The sequence below is a fragment of the Stenella coeruleoalba genome, assembly GCF_951394435.1.
Source record: "Stenella coeruleoalba genome assembly, chromosome: 4".
NCBI lineage: Eukaryota > Metazoa > Chordata > Mammalia > Artiodactyla > Delphinidae > Stenella > Stenella coeruleoalba.
In genome coordinates, this window is record NC_137149.1 from 146893580 (window position 1) to 146913804 (window position 20225).

General features: G+C 40.5%; 1 protein-coding gene across 5 annotated transcripts in view; it reads right to left on the reverse strand.

Annotated features, from left to right (window-relative positions):
• Nucleotides 1-20225, reverse strand: part of RAPGEF2 (Rap guanine nucleotide exchange factor 2) — a 246004-nt gene that overhangs the window by 182348 nt on the left and 43431 nt on the right. The window contains exon 2 of one of the 5 annotated variants that reach the window (XM_079919705.1): nt 1466-1585. The exons of 3 other annotated variants lie outside the window; for them this stretch is intronic. Coding sequence is in view for 1 of the 2 variants with exons in the window: in XM_079919704.1 (XP_079775830.1) it covers nt 14142-14168 (27 nt within the window). In the remaining variant the exon portion in view is untranslated. Of the gene's footprint in view, nt 1-1465; nt 1586-14141; nt 14401-20225 lie in introns of those variants that run through there. One more of the 5 variants, XM_079919704.1, reaches the window with a different exon arrangement.

Here is a 20225-nt window from a genome sequence, read left to right on the forward strand (position 1 = left end):
GTTCTAGACGGTAGGGATTCACCAGTGTACAAACCAGGCAAAACCCCCTGACCTGTGGACATGCGGGTCCAGTGGGAGCAAAGGGACTGACTAAGCAGAGTGTCGAAAGTGTTAGACAGTGATGAGCAGTCAGAAGGAAAGACAGCAAAGGGAGGAGAGCATGACACGTCAGGGGCGGGACAGCACTGCCCACCCCTCCCCCTGGGTCTCCCGGGCCCCTCAAGGGGCTCTGCAGGCTGCACGGGTCTCCCCAACGCCAGGACCGGGCTGGTCCTCAAACCTCACTCTCCTGTATAAGAAACCGTGTCTGCTCTCAGCCCATCTTTAACAAGTAACCCCGCGACCCTGACTGCTCTTACAAACCACCAGTCACCCCCCGATCGGTTACCTTCTGAAGCTGCTGGAGCATCACTTCAAATGGTAGCTGAAATCCACATCATATTCACCCCCAAAGACTAGCTACATCTGATCTCCCCTCTTCTGCCACAGGTTCAAGGGGCCCAGCTCTTCCAGTGAAAACCTGAGAAGCTATCTTCCAACTTGTCCTTGCTCCTTGTAGCGGCTCTTTTCTCTTTTTTCACACATTTAGTTAGTTTTTTCAATCCCGTGAAGCTTCCTGTCACTCTTTTTTTCCATTCTATTTCCAATGGCATGGGCAGTTTCAGGGCTTTCTTCCCTTTTATCATGCATAACACAAATAAAATAAGGGGCCCTGGACAGCTTTAGAGAGGCTGTCACCTCCACCAGGGGAACACTTTCCTGGATCCCCGATTTGCATCTTGTCACACAAGCGGGTTGGGTGCCCCCCAGGTCCCACTCCAGCCTCCTCCCACTTCCTCTGCCCCAGCCTCCACTGGAGGCTGCTCTGTCTCCCAGCCTCCTGCCCGCCATCCTGATGGGCACCTCCACTCACACCCCCCAGGAGGCCTTTTCGGGCCACTCTGCTGCACGCTCCCCTCCCCTCTTCTCAGTCATAAGCAACTGACCAGATACGTTCGTTTGTACCATTGGTATTTTTCAACATACACATGAAACACCTGCAGCAACAGGGCAATACGAGCAATACTGGGTAAGGCCGTATCCCGGGGAGGGACCCTATCTCGTACCTCCCTCCTACTCGCCTTCGACCCCAGGAAATGGCTAGAAGTGCTGGATTCTGGAACCCGAGCAGCAGAAGGCCCCGTGGCCAGCTGCTGGGGTGAGGTTGGTCCTGAGGCTCAGATCGCTTCACAGCGTGAGGCACCGAGGTCCCGATGCAGGAGGAGGGGCAAAGGCGCGTCTGGTCACCGCTACCTGCACAACGCACGCGCCTCTCCTCCGGGGGGCACCCTGGACCTGTGCACACACCCACCTCCACGTGCCTCCTGCCAGAGCTGCTGAGGCCTCCAGTTCAGGCCTCTGCTCTTCTCCCGACATCCCTGGAGGACTAACCCACGACTGTCCGCGCCTACTACCAATTTCTTACCTTGCTTTCTTCAATTCTTTTGTTTGTGGCTGTTTTCTCTTATCCCCTGTGATTTTTTTTTTTTCAAATCTCCCACAATATCCACTGCTTACGCAGTTTGACGGTACAATGGCCAACATGCTAAAAAACAAAAACAAAATACCTGCTTCTATACTCAACCTGACATGAGTTCTTCACTGATGATAACCTGAGTTTGAAAAACTTCAGACAGAGAGCGGATACATTTAATTCTATTCATGTATACATATATAATACAGAGAAAATCACTGCTGAAACAGATCTGAGCCCTACATTTTCCTCTGAGTTAAAAATATACTGACTTTAAAATAACAGCTATATCTGAAATTCACATGTAACCAGGCCTCCTGCAAAAAAAAAAAAAACCAGCTACACCGGAAAGAATTAAAACTTTGCACCAGGTGGCCCATTTTGAATGTTCTATTTGAGGCAACATTAAACAAGACTCCTTCACAATAAGTCATCATTTAATTAATATCCAAATACCTTGAGAGCCAATAATAGTTCAACAAAATAGCTGGAAATCAAATATCAAATATAATTACTCACAGCTGGCTTTATTCAACTGATGTCATATTAAATAAACTTATCCCACAGACCTTCTCCCCTCCCCCCAAGGGGAAACAAATTCCTTCAAGGAACATAGAAGGCTCTTTGTGTTAGATTTTTTTCAAAGTTTGCAGAATATATTCTAGTATTAAAGATTTTCAGCAGGAGTACATAATATTAAAGATTTTCAGCAGGGTACACTTGTTTTCTGTACCATTCTGTGTGTTTGCAATATTTCAGAGCTTTGGAGCCTTGTTTTCCTTAAGACTAATACAAAAATAGCAAACCAGACTAGGTCACAAAACACAATGGACATCTGTACTTTTATGATCTAGCATTCAATTTACTGTTTGGATATTGGGCTGCATTATTTTTGTAGAGATGTTATGTCTCTACAGCTTAGTAATAAAAATTACCAAGAATATTGGTTTCAAACCTATTGTTTCAAGGCATTATTTAAATCATTTGACTGTACCACCCATGTTATATGAAGGGTAACTTATTCCTTACGAACAATAACAACTATCTATTATATGCCAGGCATTGTACTGTATGGTCTGCATCTATCATCTCTAATTTCTGTAACAATCCCACATGCAGATACTTTATATCTAACAATTGCCAAAGGAAAAGAAATCAAAGATAGTGTGCAAACTGCTAACCCCACCTCACACATACACACACAAACTCCACAATAAGCGAGATGATTACATATCTGCTACAGCAGAATTTTCAAATCCCAAACAGATATTTCCATACTCATGCCTCTCATTCAAATTCATTATCATATTCCCAGATTCATTCATATTCTCTCCCCCCTCCCTCTCCCTTTCTTTCCCCTTTAAGAAAGAAAAAAACAGAAAGAAAGAAAATTACGGGGAGTGACACATGGTATGGTTACCTAACCAGCAAACTTAAAACTAAAGGAATACGTACTTTAATGAAAACTTACCATTAGTCCTAGTGTTGTTTCAAACTATGATATAACCTTCCAGAAATCTAAAATTAAGTGCATGCTTGTAGCATTTTGTATTTAGAAATACAAGTCCAATCACAACAGATCACTTTTAAAAAATGTTTGTCACTTTTAAACTACTATATATCTTGATGCAAACCAAAGTACTACTAATTATACTCAAAGCAAGTGGCACCCTCCAGGGCCTAAGGTTCAAGCTTTGGTCATCTTACGTGTCCTACTGCTGCTTCACACTCACCCGGACGCCCGCCACGGCCTCCACGGTTCTCTGTCCACTCTTTCCACATCCTCTTTGACCGTTCAGCACATCCATCTCTACATCTTTTTAAACTACACAGCATTTAGCACATAATATGCCCTCAATTAAAATGTGCTGAGTCAGTCAACAGAATGTTTCTTCCAGTGCGCTGAAAAAGGTAATTCTCGTTTTCATGCCCACTAAATAATTTCAATAAATTAATTTTAACACCAAATTTCCTTGGATTGCCTTTGACAGTCTCACTGGATTGATTCAACGCATGGATTTTAAGAAGAATGAACGTCATTTTTAATCAGATATTTCATTTTTGCATGTAACACCAAACTGTTTTCTGCAACATATAATGTAAAAAATATGGACTTAATGCAGTATTCACAATAGCCAAGGTATGGGAACAATCTAAGTATCTGTGGATGAATGAACAGATCAAGAAAATGTGAAATAGATATACAGGTGTGTATATATAATCACATTTTATATCTACATATATCTATATATATCTCTCACATATGCACATACATATATACATATATATAATGTGAGATTTTATTTATCTATGTGTAATGGAATATTATTCAGCCTTTAAAAAGAAGGAAATCCTGTCATGTGCAACAAGATGGATGAACCTGGAGGGCATCATGCTAACTGAAATGAGCCAGAGAAAGGCAAATGCTGCACGGCACAGTATCACTGACATGTAGAAACAGAAAGTGGCAAAGTGGCTGCCGGGGCTACAGGGTGGGGAAAATAAGGAGAGGATGGTAAAGGTCCAAACTTGCAGTTATAAGATGGATAAGGTCTGAGGATCCAACACGGTGGATAATGGCTGACAACCATAACACGGTCCTAACACGGTGACTACGGCTGACAACACTGCACAGTCATGCTCAGTGGGGGGTTGGCAGGGCGTGGTAGTGGCTGCAGGACCCCCGCAGGTACTAAATCCAGAGATGCTCGAGTCCCTTACATGAAATGGTGCAGCCCAGTTGACCCTTAACAACATGCGCTTTAGCTGCACAGGTGCACTCACACTTGGATTTGGTTCACTAGATACGTACTACAGGTCCACAGGCTCTGAGGCTCGTTGAACCCGAGTACGTGGAGCCACAGGTGCGGGGGGCTCCGATGGAGGGTGGGCACCCCTAAACCCCTCATCCTTCAGGGGTCAACTGTATTTGCATATAACCTAAGACTAAGCCATCTCTAGATCACTTTAATACCTAATACGATATAAATGCTATGTAAATAGTGGCCACCACTAGGCAAACTCAAGTGTTGCTGTTTAGAACTATCTGCAATCCTTTTTCTGAATATTTTCTACCCTTATTTGCAGAACCCACAGATACAGAGGGCCGACTGTATGGCATAACTGAAATGTGTTAAGAGTAGAACTTACATATTCTCAAAAACAACAAAAAAGATACAGATGTGAGATGATGGACATGATAATTACCTTATTGGGAAAATCTTTTAACATACAATGTGTACGTTAATCACCAGCATTTCAATTAACATACAATGTGTACGTTAATCACCAGCATTTCAATTAACATACAATGTGTATGTTAATCACCACCATTTGTTTAAAAAATTTTTTTTAAGATAAAAAAGTAAATTCTAGAAAAAAAGTATAAATTTTTTTTTAAAAAAGTATAAATATTTTTTAAGATAAAAAAGTAAAATTCTAGAAAAAAAGACCTATATTTTGAATGCTCTTTCACATTTTTATTGAACTTCTACAATCTTTCTTTATTTGCATTATTCTATCAACAAACAACCAATCTTACCCCCCCAAAATAAAGTAAGCATCCACAAGCGAAAATAACCATCAAGATAAAGCGCTTATTCAATATTCAATGTTTACACTTCACAACAAAATAACATCTCCATGATTAACTCTCATTATATGAGGGACTAACAGGGTGTTATTGGGGTTTTGGGGGGGGGAGAGAGAAATTCCACTACAGTTTTATAAATCTGTAAAATAGGTAGTGATGACGCACAAAATTATCTGAGTAGAAGAAACAGTTTTGCTGTAAATAAAAAATTACTGAACCACTTACTTCAAGCACTCACATCTTCTAGTAATTAACCACCTTTTCTGGAATAATATGGTACAAAATGTTTTAAATTAAAAAGAAATTAACTACTTTACACAGCTCACCGAGTGGTGCACAAATCATCAGAAATCCTATTTGAGGGGGTCTTGGGGAGGCAGAGGGCAGCAGGGAACAGAAAAGATCAGAGTTCCAGGCCGCTGCCTACATGCTGACATTTCAACCATTTCTTCTCTCCCTGAGTCACGTGATGAGACAAAAATATTACAAGGCTAACAGAAGCGTCTGCAGGAATGCGTACTTGAATGTGCCTTGCAGGCTGGCGCAGTGGGTGAGAGACGGCCCTGGTGCCAGACTGGTGCAATCCACAGCTCTGCCCCGCACATGACTTTAACTGTGGACAAGCTGCTTAACCTGAGAAAGAGTTCCATTTGAAAACATGGTGAGAAAACTAATACGTACTCAACCCACAGGAGTTCTGCGAGGATTAAATGAGACGGTGCCACCCTTAGGTGCTGGGTCCATGGCTGGGAGCACAGTGTACACGTGTGGGCGGGATTTACGCAGGCGCTGGTCCAGGTTCATTCCTCTATACAACCAGCCCGAAATTTAAGGGCAAAGACTTAGGTGTATGCCTCCCTGGAGGTTGAAAATTATCTTCTAATAACAATTATGATAGTTATCATAGAGGAATTTTTGCAATATACACAGAGAGACCCAGATTTTTCATAAACACTTAAAAATTTGTTGAGACAGCATAAAAAGGAGAACGAAAGGTTTACAGTTGTTTGCATGCTGAGTTCTGAGGGTTTTTCTCTCCAGAATTTTATAACACTTGCTCTAAAAAGATGAGGAAAGTTTAGAACATATCTGGGAGATAATCTGAATTACCATAGCTCTCAAAAAACAAGTCTTAACTGCCTCTATTAAGCAACGATTAGATTTCTGAAACAGATCACCATCCTGATTTATTCATCAAACCTAACCACACACCAGGGATCAAATTTATTATGTACGAGATAAGCTATTATGCAGGGCTATGATTAACGAACTACCACAACCGCCACCACACCTAAATTATTTCTTTCAATCAAAGAACACTTTCACAGAAAGAAAAACTACCAGGGAACTACAAATTCTGTATGATCTGAAAACATAATTTAACTATGTTAAAAGAAAACCATCTTCAAATACAGCTAAGATCTCTTCTAACCACTTGCTTTCTGAAAGCAATATCGCAGAAGAAATTCATTACAAAATTCAGTTTTTCTAACAGAATCTTTCATTCATATTAAGTAGTCCATCCCTGAAAACAATTGAAAAAAAATCTATCTCAAAATGTTTAAAATGCTACACAACAATCCACTTTTTAAGTTTACCCCCAAGATTTGTTTAAACCATATACTTAAAAGAATGTCCTCACACAAATGGCTATCCTTTTTTCCTCTTTCACGTCCTTTCTCCCCACATAATTTATATATTATCTTTGGGGGGAAAAAAGCATTTATGCATTCAAAACCTATAGCTTTAAAGAACTTTAATTTCCAACTAGTTCCAAATATGTGATCACAAGGAATCAGCAGAAGACTAAAAATGTAGCATAGGACAAACTATAGAAGAAACTGTTGCACTATTTTTACCTTTTAAACCTCAATATGGGTAAGTAAAACCAACTTGAATATGAATTCCTGCCTTGTACTCAAAAAGTTTCATTGTTAAAGAGAAAAAGATGATTTACAGGATTATGTAGATAGAGCCTACATTCCAACTTCACTTAAACAAAGTCCACTTCCTTTTGGAGTCACTGCTTTAAAGCACAAAATAGCAGATGTTCACCCAGACAGCTTGCTACCTATAGAAACAGATGCATTACACACATATTAAGCATATGCACCTGCCTCTAGTCTAAGCTCTGTGGGCTGCATTGCAGTCCATTGAAGCAGACTTTCTTCACGTATGCGCTGTTAGAATAAATGCAATGAACACCTTCCAGCCATAGTCCCAGCACTACCGGGATGTCCCTGTGTCATGAATGGGGCTTTAATGACATGGGTTTGAGGCTTGGTTCTACCATTACTAGCTGTGTGACCTTGGGTAAATTCCTCAACTTTCCTCATCTGTAAAATAAGGATAACAGGTATGTCCTTCATTCGGTTTGAAAGAGGGTTAAATCTGCCTAAATATTAGCTATTGCGAACATTTCACATAGCCATGACTATCAGAAATTGATGCGAAATAACAAGGAAGAATCAGTCAGTAAAAGGTACATGTCATAAAATAAGTAACATTTTAAAATGAGGATAGACAGACGTGTCATCTACGGTTTACCTGACACACACACACAAAAAGACTCTTCAACGTCTGCCCAGCTAGAATACTAAAATAATGTTGACAGTTTCTTCCTGGAAAAATCCTTTTCAATTAAAAAATAATGTAAGTGCACAATTACTACGAATCCAAAGCCACATTTCATACTTAGGTATCAGAGTTAAAAGGGATTCTCCTTAAAAAAAAGATAATGTCCAAACACCCTATATACAATGGAATATTATTCAGCCATTAAAAAGAATGAAATAATGCCATTTGCAGCAACATGGATGGACCCAGAGATTGTCCTACTGGGTGAAGTACATCAGACAGAGAAAGAAAAATATTGTATGATATCACTTATATGTGGAATCTAAAAAAAATGATACAAATGAACTTATTTACAAAACTGAAACAGATTCACAGACTTAGAGAATGAACTTATGGATAACGGGGGGCAGGGGAGAAGGATGGGGGGAAGGGATAGTTAGGGAGTTTGGAATTGACATGTACACACTGTTATATGTACAACAGATAACCAAGAAGGACCTACTGTATAGAACAGAGAACTCTGCTCAATATTCTCTAAAAACCTAATTGGGAAAAGAATTTGAAAAAGAATAGATACATGCATATGTGTAACTGAATCACTTTACTGTACACCTGAAACTAACACAACATTGTTAATCAACTCTACTCCAATATAAAATAAAAAGTAAAAAAAAAAAAAAAAAGGAGGGGGGATTCTCCTTCCTTGCAGATGGATGAAGTTTGACCAGAGGGAAATCAATACTACCTGTGTTATCCTTGTCTCACAATTTCCACAGAAGCATTCACCTGGGGATCTGAAAACAATGGGGTTCGTTCCTCCTAAATTAAGAAAAAGGAAAAAAAAAAAAAAAAAGAAAAGAAAAAGGATGCAGCTGCTTCCATCCGGGACTAGGATGCTGCTATACAAGTTCAGAACACCATTGTTCACGCTGTCAACTAAAATTACCCCCATGCTTCTAATGAAGAGTTAAAGTTGTAGAATTTTTATATTCTGCTAATTTTCTTAAAAAGGAGCAAAACTGGGCTTCCCTGGTGGCGCAGTGGTTGAGAGTCCGCCTGCCGATGCAGGGGACGTGAGTTCGTGCCCCGGTCCGGGAAGATCCCACATGCCCGCTGAGTGGCTGGTCCCGTGAGCCATGGCCGCTGAGCCTGCGCGTCTGGAGCCTGTGCTCCGCAACGGGAGAGGCCACAACAGTCAGAGGCCCGCGTACCGCAAAAAAAAAAAAAGGAGCAAAACTGTTTAAGCCATGAGAAAGTACCTAACAAAAGAGCAAAGTAAACCACAGAAAGCAGTGAAGGGTTGATAAATAAATGGGCTGTTCCACCACGGCCCAGCCAATGCACAGATCCTTTTTAAATAGCAGATCATTAAAAATTCTGAGACTGGAACATGTAATGCCTCAAATTTAATTTGTCGTATCACAAACATAAAGAATCTTGCAGTGGTCAAACTTGATTCTGGAATATCGTTTTTAACAGACCCTGGGACAACAAGAACAACACTGTGTGTTCTCTTGGAAATCTCCATAAGGTTGACCCCATTACGAGTCCTGAAATCAAAAGAAAAGAATTTTCCCCACACAGATTCAGGCAACACGTTTTCCCCAAGAGAATAATAATGACGCCATGCCACTTCTGCCATACAGTGGAATCTGAATTTACGAATTCTTGTTTGTCAAACAGAAGGAGGACGGTGCAGAATGGAAACAGCTACATGACCCAGAAGGAAAAAGGCTGAAGGAGACACTGCAAATGACAGAGGTGGCAGAGGGTAACAATTAAGAGGAAGTACCTTGGCATCAGAACCCAGCTGCAGTCCTGGGACTTACCCAACTGGTAAGACTTACCCAACAACTCTAAGCTGAAGTTTCTGTAAACTGAAGATAATACCTACTTGACAGTGCAACTGTGAAGATGAAATAAGTTATATAAAGCACTTACACGTTGGCTATCTTATAGCTGTTGCCACTGTTTCAAATTTAAGGGAAAAAAGGATTAGACAGACTCCACAGTGCCAAATAAGACTGAAACCTTCCAGCAAGATGCCCAATGACAATTTCTGGTTCCTTTAAGATCCCAGGTCCAATTTAGCAAATACTGCTAATAAAATTTCATCCTTCTCGGACTTCCCTGGTGGCGCAGTGGTTAAGAATCCACCTGCCAATGCAGGGGACACGGGTTCGAGCCCTGGTCCAGGAAGATCCCACATGCCGTGGAGCAACTAAGCCCGCGAGCCACAACTACTGAGCCCACACGCCACAACTACTGAAGCCCACGCGCCTAGAGCCCGTGCTCTGCAACAAGAGAAGCCACCGCAATGAGAAGCCCGCACACCGCAACAAAGAGTAGCCCCCGCCCGCCGCAACAAAGACCCAATGCAGCCAAAAATAAAACACTAAATTTTAAAGAAAATTTCATCCTTCTCGGTAAGATTAAAATTGTACAAAATGAGCAAACTGAAAAGACTAAGTTTTGTGTGCTTTTCAAGCTACTTCTGATGCTCACGTGAATGACCAGTAATCTCTGCTTTTGTTTTTTTTTGCAACCCCAAGGGTTGCCATCAGTACTTACTTACCATTCCCTCTCCACAAAGAAGAGAACGTTTGCACAAAGTGTCCAATAAGGAACTGTGTAAACGACAGGTGTCCTGTACTTAAAAGTAGAGGGATTTAGGTAGGAAATAGTTGGATACCACTGACAACCTTTTAAGTGCTTTCTTAAAAAGCAAATGACAAGGTAAAGGTGTCATTTTATTGACATAAAAGGTAAAGGTAAAAGGTAAAAAAGATGGTTTAGGTACTGCCCTCATGGAAGAGTGGAGGTTCACTAGATAGTCGTCTTTTTTTTAATATTTATTTATTTGCCTGCACCAGGTCTTAGTTGCAGCACGCAGGATCTAGTTCCCTGATCACGGATCGAATCTGGGCTCCCTGCCTTGGAGGCGTGGAGTCTTAACCCCTGGACCACCAGGGAAATCCCCACTAGACAGTCTTCAAGACCTGCAGCTTCAGGGCACAAGAAAGAGAACCAAAGGACAGTTAACATGCTTCCCTTCGCTTCTTGTCCAAATATACTCTGTATCTGTGTCCGTATTTACACCTAAGTAATAATGTTTTCCCAGAAAGGAGAACAATGAGAGAGAAAAGAGAACTGAATTGCAGCTCCTAGGAAGTTTTGTTGGGTGGGGAGTGAAGGGAGCAGAGGATAAACAGGAACTTTCCCTCTACCCACTTTTGGCAAAAATGCAACACAGACACTCCTAAGAATAAAAATTATAAAGACTTTCTGTTTTACGTGTATCCCTTTTAAGAAGAAAACATTACGCACGTTCAGTATAACTCTGAAACGCTGGATAAACAAACTGGGCGAACAATCACTTGGGAGAATCAACTTTCTAAATGCAACGACTACACGTACGTACTCTTTGCTATTTTTACTACAGAATTTCATTATGCTCTGCTGTCACTGCCCCTGCCTCTTTCCACACCCCAACTCCTCCAAACCCCAGGTTCCCTACCCTACCCTTCTCACCACTGCCACTGACACAAGGAGGAAAGGAAAAACGGGGTGAAGTGGCTTCAACTGCCTAAGGGATTGTCCTAAGAAAGGATTCCTTTCTTAGAGAAATGCATCTCTAGCAGTAGACATATGTGGGAAGGTCTTTTAAAAATTCCAGATGGAAAAGCTGACATTTGAATGGACAGGGAAAGCCACTGCAACACAGAAATTTAAATTATTTCTTAAGTTTCCCCTCCATCCTAAAAAACGGACTTGGTGAAAAATTCCTTTTCACAAGTAGATTACAGACACCAAGTGCAACAAAACTGGTAGTCTTGTAAAACCTGTTCTTCCAAAAAGCCATTCATTCGTCTTGGTTAACAGGTACAGTCAAGTTAAGTCAAAGGCATGACTCTGAAACCCTAGAAACCACTTTAAAGGGTCATCGGCTTGCAATTCCCAAACTGGAAAGTAAAGAATACAAGAAACACATAATTCAGCAATACAAGGAGTATCGGCCATCACGGGCGAAAAACAGGAATGCTGTCTCTCTCCCAGGTGCTCAGGCACCACCCCTGCACTGGAACACCCTCCAGGCCAGCATTCTTCTCGCTATTACATCCTGGTCTCATTCAGGCTCACTCAGCTACAACCACCAGAGGTCCTGACGAGAACGGGGAAGCTGCAGTCCTCACCTCATGGTTCATGGAGTCTGCAGAGCTCGCCGACATTTACAGATCATGAAGTTCCTCATGAAGATGTCTTTCCCTCACCTTGAATGGACAACGCAAGAATCTTAACCGGCCAAATAAGGTGGACAGCCAATGAACCAAGCTACATGCCAAGTGGGAAAGATGGTTCCTAAACTAACTGATCATCCATCAAAGTGAGCTTCTCAAATAATACATACACATGCCTGAGCCCCTCTCCAGCTGCGCTAAATCACGGACTCCAGAGAACTAGGGATCCATTCTTCTCACAAGCAGAACGTGTCTCCCCCAGCCACCCCGTCAAGGAATTCTTGTCATCAGATGAGTTTGGGAAAAACAGAAGGGAACACTTGAAGGATCACTGGCTTCCTATTATGTGCAATTGGGTTCCTTGTCAAAAGCACCTAATTATCACTGTCCTTGATAATCTTATGGTGTTGGATGGCATTGTGAGGGCAGAATTTTCATCTTCCAAACAGGGTATAAAAATCACGGTTTTTGTTTATGGTAAGTTAGTTTAATAGCTATAATACAGCAACATGAATAACCAAAGATGCCATAAACCAGTTAAACAGAAAAAGCGTAAAACATCTTAAGGGTTACAGCGAGCTCCTGCCTAAATTTCTGGAATAAATGTATGTGAGTATTTGTCAGTCCTTCAGGAGAACAGATACACAGCATCTTAGAGCATGGTAACAGTAGCCTGACTTGAGAATCTGAAAGCCAGGATTTCAATCTCAGCTTTCCTACAAAGAAGCAAATTACCAAACTCCTCTTGAGTCTCATTTATAAAAAGGGGTAATAATGATTTCAGAGTTTTACCGTTACAATTAAGTAAGAAATAGGTGTACCATTAATAAAAAATGACTAACATATTTGAGCACTTACCTTATACTAGACACTATTCTAAGCTATTCCAGCTACTGTTTGAAGCAATCAAAAATGTGTATCATTAACTTGAATTATTTGTTTATAATTTCTCCTCAGCTCTACCCAGGTCTTCGCAAGATAAAATGCAGCCATCATACAAACTCAACACTGCATTCGACAGCGTCAAAAATCATAAAAGCCACCTGTTTGAAAAGGATCATTTTCAATCTTCAGAGCAGTCTTAGGAGGTAGGTTCTTTCATTATCCCCTATTTTACAAATAAGGAAGTTCAGACAGGTTAAGTAACTTGCTGAAGATCATAGAGCTTGTAATCTAGCGTCCTTAACCACTATGATAAATTAAATCTCTCCAGCATACAACACTCAGAATAGATTTTAGTCCGTTCTCCCAACCTCCACTAATTCAGGATCCTGGGTGGTAAAAACAGATCTCATGCTTCCAATTAGGTTTAATACACATATTTCTTCCCCGGAACATTCAATGGAATTGTCTCCTTAAGCCATTTACCCTCCGCAGCTGGTTGAGCAAGGATACCCTGGTGTCTCTTTTTAAGTCTATGTAAGCCTGAACTGCAAGCTTAGGATGCTTTCTGCCAGTGTTTACTTACCCTTTATTATTAATAATTATAATTTATATTTGTAATTAACATAATCACCATTTCGGCTGGACTACACTCCACTAATGTTATACGAAGATAGTAGTAATAACCTAAGAGCAAGCACAATTACTCTGCCTACTTCTGCAATGTTTACAGTGCTTTAGATGACAGCAATTCTCGACAGGTGAGTTTGATGCTATTGAATCCAAAAAATGAATTTGGATGATGGCTTCACTCTTGGGAAGAGTTGAGTAGACCTGCAAAGGGGAAATTATAAACAAAAAAGAATTCAACTTGATAATATAAATTTTCAATTGCCTGAAAAAAATGCGAATGTATGTTTTAATGAAGTAGACCCTTCTCAAAGGTTTCAGAGTGAGGAAGTTAGAAAGTGACCATTTTCAAAGTAACTATTTAGCTCATCGTCACTTTGTAACAAGGTACATGACAAGGAAAATATTTATTGTTTTTCAAGATCAATCATATTGCTCTTACTTTTAAAAATGACTCAACCTTGAAGTATAAGGATGCCTTTACTAATTGAATGTCAGGTCTGCCAAGACACAGAACAATACTCTTTTATTCCTTGAGAAGGAATCAAAGGACGTACTTGAGAATTGTCACATCTTCTGCAGTACTGCTCAAACTAATTCCAGGAGTTTCTGCTGTTCTAAAGAGAGTCAATTCAGGTGGGGAACAACAGAATACTGCCCAGTAAGAGCCCTACTAGAGAAACAGATAACATCACCCATGTTCCGCTACCTGGAAGCATCTCACAAAGAAGCCCATTATCTTTTTTCCATTAAATATACTTCTTCTCAAGATGGAATTATATTATTGAACACTCCTACCCTTGTTCAAGGCCAAAGGGAAGAAGAAATGCCTTAACATTTAATTTTCTAGTCCTCTTAGATCTTGTCAAAACAAGGAAGAGGAAATAAAAAAGGTGCAAGAGGTTGATTGTCCGTCAAAATGGAAAATTAAAACTGCTCAGCTGGAATTCCATATTGGCTTTACGTGCCAAGTTTCTCAACTTTTCCCCACTCATCTACACTTCTGGAAAACTTAAAAATCTCGCTGACTCCCCTACTATATAGTTTAAGACTGTCCCCTATTTCCAATTTGAGAACCACTGTAGCCACAGTTTCCCCGTGTTAATTTCTGCAGTTTATGTTACGGAAGTTATAGGATTATTGGAATCCCAAATATCAATTTTTTAAATAATGCTGAGTATTTCACCCCTAAAAATTATTGCTTTAAATAAATGCGTAGGCTACTGAAAAGCAGTGTGTACCATATACTTATAATAGATTATACAAGTGGTTGGCTCTCTAGGCAAGCAGAACTGTAACTATGGCATGTGGATTACCCTCACACATTACTATCAAAACTGAACATCTGTCTCCACCTCCTTGGTCTAACGTAGAATTCTTGTGAAGCAGTGTGGTGACGTGCAAAGGAATCTGACTGAGATCCAGAATCAAATCTGAGATCCTGAGCAAGTCTTCAATTCCCTCTGGGTCTCCGATTCCAAACGTGTCTTTCATAAATGGTTAAACCAAGCGTCTCTAAATTCTAAACTCTCCTTAATCACTAACTCAGCCTCCTACCCATCTCCAGAACGCGTCCTGTACAAATTATCAAGTACATTAACATAGCCAAACATCAATCACTGGATCTTTCTTAAATGCCACATGCTGTCACCACTTTCTGAAGCAACATGAATTAGAAACAAAGAAAAAACAAGAAACGAAGGTAACGCGAGTGCAATGAGCGATTACATAAGAACGTGATGGTAACCTGAGTTCAAGGACATGAGGACACTGCATTCTCCAAAGCGCGAAGACAACTCTATGAGTGAAAGGATTTCAAAAGATGGAGACGCAGACAGGACGGTACCGGTTAGGCAATACTATAAGGTGCCTTCTTTACCTGTGAGGAGTACTCAGGGGTCAGGTAGGGAGAGAATGGGCCTCTACTGCTGTCCTTTCCAGACCCCACTGCTGCCTTTGCACCAGGGTACTGAAGCCCACTGGCACTTCTCGTGCTAACTCTAGGGGGCAACCCGCTAACCGGCTGCTAAGATAAACTCTCCTCTGGGCTTCCAGGAGACAAAATGCCACTTACTTACAATTATACCACCATGTGTTCATGGTTACAGAATCATAAAATACTAGAATCTCTCCAGCTCCTCACTTGATAAGCAAACTAAAGCTTAAAGACATTCATCAACTTACTGAACACGGATTCCTTACCTAGCCGGCCAATCAAGGCAAATATCCTTACTGGCTACAGTATTATGGACTCAGAGGCAGAAACATGTTTAAAAGTTAAAACACACACATACAAATTAAGCATCTACTGTATACCATGCCAAGCACTGAAATTTATGTGTTTCTTTCCAATCTAAGGTTAACTAATTCACAGTTTCATTTAAAACATCCATTACAAATTTGCACAGTACCCCTTCCTTGAACAGCCTACAAGAATTATAGAAATAATTTCCATGGAATGGACATTTTCTCAAAAAAGAGCAAAGATCCGATTTCAGTAAGTTTAAAGGAAAAAAAATGCAAGGGCAGAGAACGAAATGCTACACATGCCAGAGAAAATCTAGCCAGTCCTGTGCTGATGTGGAAGCCCTCACCGTAGAAAACTGTGAAGAGTTCAGCTGAAAGAAGAAATGAGACCCCCTATTTTTGCTACACTTCTAAATTATTAAAGCCACCAATATGGACATCTACTTTAAGACTCATGCTGGGACTTCCCTGGTGGCACAGTGGTTGGGAATCCACCTGCCAATGCAGGGGACACGGGTTCGATCCCTGGTCTGGGAAGATCCCACATGCCCCAGAGCAAGTAAGCCTGTGCGCCACGACTACTGAGCCTGCGCTCTAGAGCCCACGAGCCACAACTACTGAGCCCACGAGCCACAACTACTGAGCCCGCAAGCCACAACTACTGAGCCCGTGCGCCTAGAGCGCGTGCTCCGCAGCAAGAGAAGCCACCGCAGTGAGAAGCCCACGCACCGCAGCGAAGAGTAGCCCCCGCTGGCCGCAACTAGAGAAAGCCCATGCACAGCAACAAAGACCCAACGCAGCCAAAAATAAATATATTTAAAAAAAAACTCATGCTAAATGCACCAATTTCATTCATGATTTTGGATCCTCAAAGCAGAATCACCTGGTAAGTCTGGGTCTTACTGTATCTTGTTCACAGAATGAGGAACTGTAACAGTAGTTCTCCAACCTGTCCACACATTAGAATCACCTGGGGAAACTTTTAAAAATCCGGTGCCAACCTAAGGCAGTGTGTCAGGATGGACCGGGTTGTCACTATTCTTTCATGTCAGCGGGAAGATCTGTGATGGGCACCTGGCGCCTGGTTTGTAGCTGCTTGATCGACCCTCTTTAGAACTCTTGATTCCAAACTCCAGCCGGCTTCCTTGGGTGGAGACATCTGACACATGTCTCTGTAGTTTGCAGCTGGAGAGAAATGCATGTTCGTGGGACTCATGCAAGGAGGGGTGACTTGGAAGCCTGAACCCCAGCTCTCTAGCCCTTGCCTACGGATACCTCTCCTGCTTTCCCTCAGTATGTCCTTTGCTGTAATAAACATTCACCATGATGATTTAAAAAAAAAAAAAAAAATCTGGTGCCGAGGCCACACTCCAAATCAATTAAATCAGAATCTCTGGAGGGGGGCTTCGAGTAGTTTTTTAAATCTCCCCCAGATGTTTCCAATGTACAGTCAAAAGAACCAGATGATGGCTAGGGTCAATCTAGCTCCAAAATTCTACATCTAAGTCAACTCTGATAATTCTAATGCTAATAAAGGCTAGTTGCCGTAATTAAATCAGCTGTTAAAGACAGATAAAAGATTACTGAAAAGCTATAGTAACTCACCAACATAAAAGTGTAAACAATCAAAGTGAATGGCATATAACAAGCATTCAAATATTCACTAACCACCTAGATAGCAAAACCTAAAATTAGAAAGTGAAAATAGAAGACAATTTGAGACAAGAGCACATTTAAGATATATAACACTTATGAAACTTGATTATCAATACATGAGTCCAATGGTAATTTCCCTAAGTTTCCCTAATCAATAAATACTGTCATAAGACCTTAAAAAGACATACCAAAGAATCTTTCTCTCAATAATCTCCTACCATAGTTGATGTTGAAAATAAAAGTCTTAGAGATGAAATTCTGTGCCTCCTTACCAACATAAAAGTTATACAAAAGCCCTAGTGTTGGGCTTAACTTTTCTCATCTTCTTTATGGGTTTTCATTGTTAATTCATGCTACTCTGTAATTTGTCCCTCATATCCCCCAAAAAGGAATAAGAACAGCAACAAGAAAATTGAAACGATGATGTATGGTTGACATGTTTTATTCTGGTTGATCTTTTCTTGAGCACTAGGTCAGAAAAAATATAAAATGTATTCTATCGTAATGCTTCCTAATCATAAGCATTAATACCTGCTTTTGCAAAATGAGACACATTATGTTCAGTAACTGAATTATTTTAAAATGAAATAAAATAATTTATTAAATAAATAAATAAAATAAAATAAACCAGACGACTGCACTATAATAGTGTGTGTGTGTGTGTGTGTGTGTGTGTGTGTGTGTGTGTGTGAAGAACTAGAATAAAAGCCAGGCTGTCTAGATGGTTTGTGGTCCTGATCGAATCCATTAACTATTCTGGGGAACATGGACAGGACACTTAACTTACATTGAGCTAAATTTTCTTACCTGAAAAATTAAATAGAATAATACAACTTCTTAGCTCCTCTGTCACACATAAAATTTAAGCAATGCATAAACTATGTCAGAAAGCCTGGGCAATTTTACTTAAATGGTCACCTTGAGGAACAGAAGCTAAATAACTCCTCTATTGCATTCTACCTTTGCCATTTCTTGTCACAGGGCTGAAAATATTCCTATTAAATCCACAGGTCCCAGAGATGGTGTTTACTGCTTGGGTTTAGGACCACCTGGTAATTAAGATGGGAAACAGAAAGGGAAATAACCTTGGGATCATTTCCCTATTTTTATTATAAAAACATCATATAAATAATACTTACACTAATAGTAGTTTTATTTAAAGGAAGAAAACCTACAAGGTCCTTCATCGCCGTTCACACTGAGCTTGTTTGTGGTTTCCCACATCTATGACAATAAGATAATCAAAGTAATTCTAATAACACAGTAAATAACTTTCAAAACTAGTTCCTTGAAAACTTACATCAAATACTATTACATTGTTAGAAAACTGCCTTACGCTAGAAATTAAAGTTCTCTATTTTTATTTAGAAAAACATTAACAGGGTATCTTACGGTCCAGAAGTGATGATTAACTCTTCAGTTTGAATATCTCTTCTTCTGAAAAATTATTAATATTGTGAGTGCAAAGGCCAATGTGGAAATCCATGCATGTGAACTCCCCTTTCATAATAAACTAAAGAGCAAAAGAAAATTACCCCAGCTTGTAACTTATTAAACCCCAAATGACAGATATTCAAACATCTCTTCATGCATGAAAAAAAAATAACTATTCTTTAGGGCAGCAAAAAGGTGGGCCTAAATTTTCATACCAGGAGAGTTAACAGTAATAAACATAATAACTTTATATGTTTGTAAGAAAGAGGAGACTTCGGGGCATGCACCTTGTCTAATCTACCTACACAACTTACAGACACTCACGTCTGCGCCTAGAGAGACACCAATTTGCCTGAGGAGCATACCTTTAACATCAAAATTTTAAGCTTCACACACAAGAACATTAAATCTTTTGATACAACACAAAGCTATACCTATGTACATCAGTACGCATACACAGGTATTTATATCCCAGCTCTGTCCGTGAGAGGACCTAGAGGAAACACCCCAGAAGCAAGGAGCACACCCAGCACCCAGATCTTAGTTTCTCCAATAAAAGGAACCAAGGGTCCTCAAAGAAATGGCTGATTCTAAGACGGTGGGGAAAACACAGGATGCACCTGGAGCGTTCATAAGTACCAGAAAGTAAGAAAGCACTCAAGAAAAAAAGAAGATGAAGTCATGGCAAATGAGCACAAGCGCTTCAATGCCGAGCAAGAAAATAATATACTATTAAATTATAACCCGAAGTATAAAATCAATATCCCTGAATCCATACTGACATAAATAAAGGAAAAAAGAAATATAAAAGAGGGAGAAGAGGTAATCTTCCTTAAAGAAGAATTCCAAATTATTTACTTAGATGCTTCCTCCATGGGCGGGAAATGGGGGGGGGGGACAGTTAACAGCAGAGAAATCTGAGGCATCACCCCAGCCAGGTTATCAAGGTCAGCATCAACTGTGACAGGTCACGTGGACAGGACGTACTCTTTTTTTTTTAAACATCTTTATTGGGGTATAATTGCTTTACAATGGTGTGTTAGTTTCTGCTTTATAACAAAGTGAATCAGTTATACATATACATATGTTCCCATATCTCTTCCCTCTTGCGTCTCCCTCCCTCCCACCCTCCCTATCCCACCCCACTAGGTGGTCACAAAGCACCAAGCTGATCTCCCTGTGCTATGCGGCTGCTTCCCACTAGCTATCTACCTTACTTTTGGTAGTGTATATATGTCCATGCCTCTCTCTCGCTTTGTCACAGATCACCCTTCCCCCTCCCCATATCCTCAAGTCCGTTCTCTAGTAGGTCTGTGCAGGACGTACTCTTGATATCACGTGAAGAAACAGCGCTTTTCCTCCGTGGTCTTCCTCCCAGAAACTCAACATCCACAGTCCAGTCACGAGAAAAACATCAGACAAACCCAACTGAGGGACATTCTACCAAACAACTGAC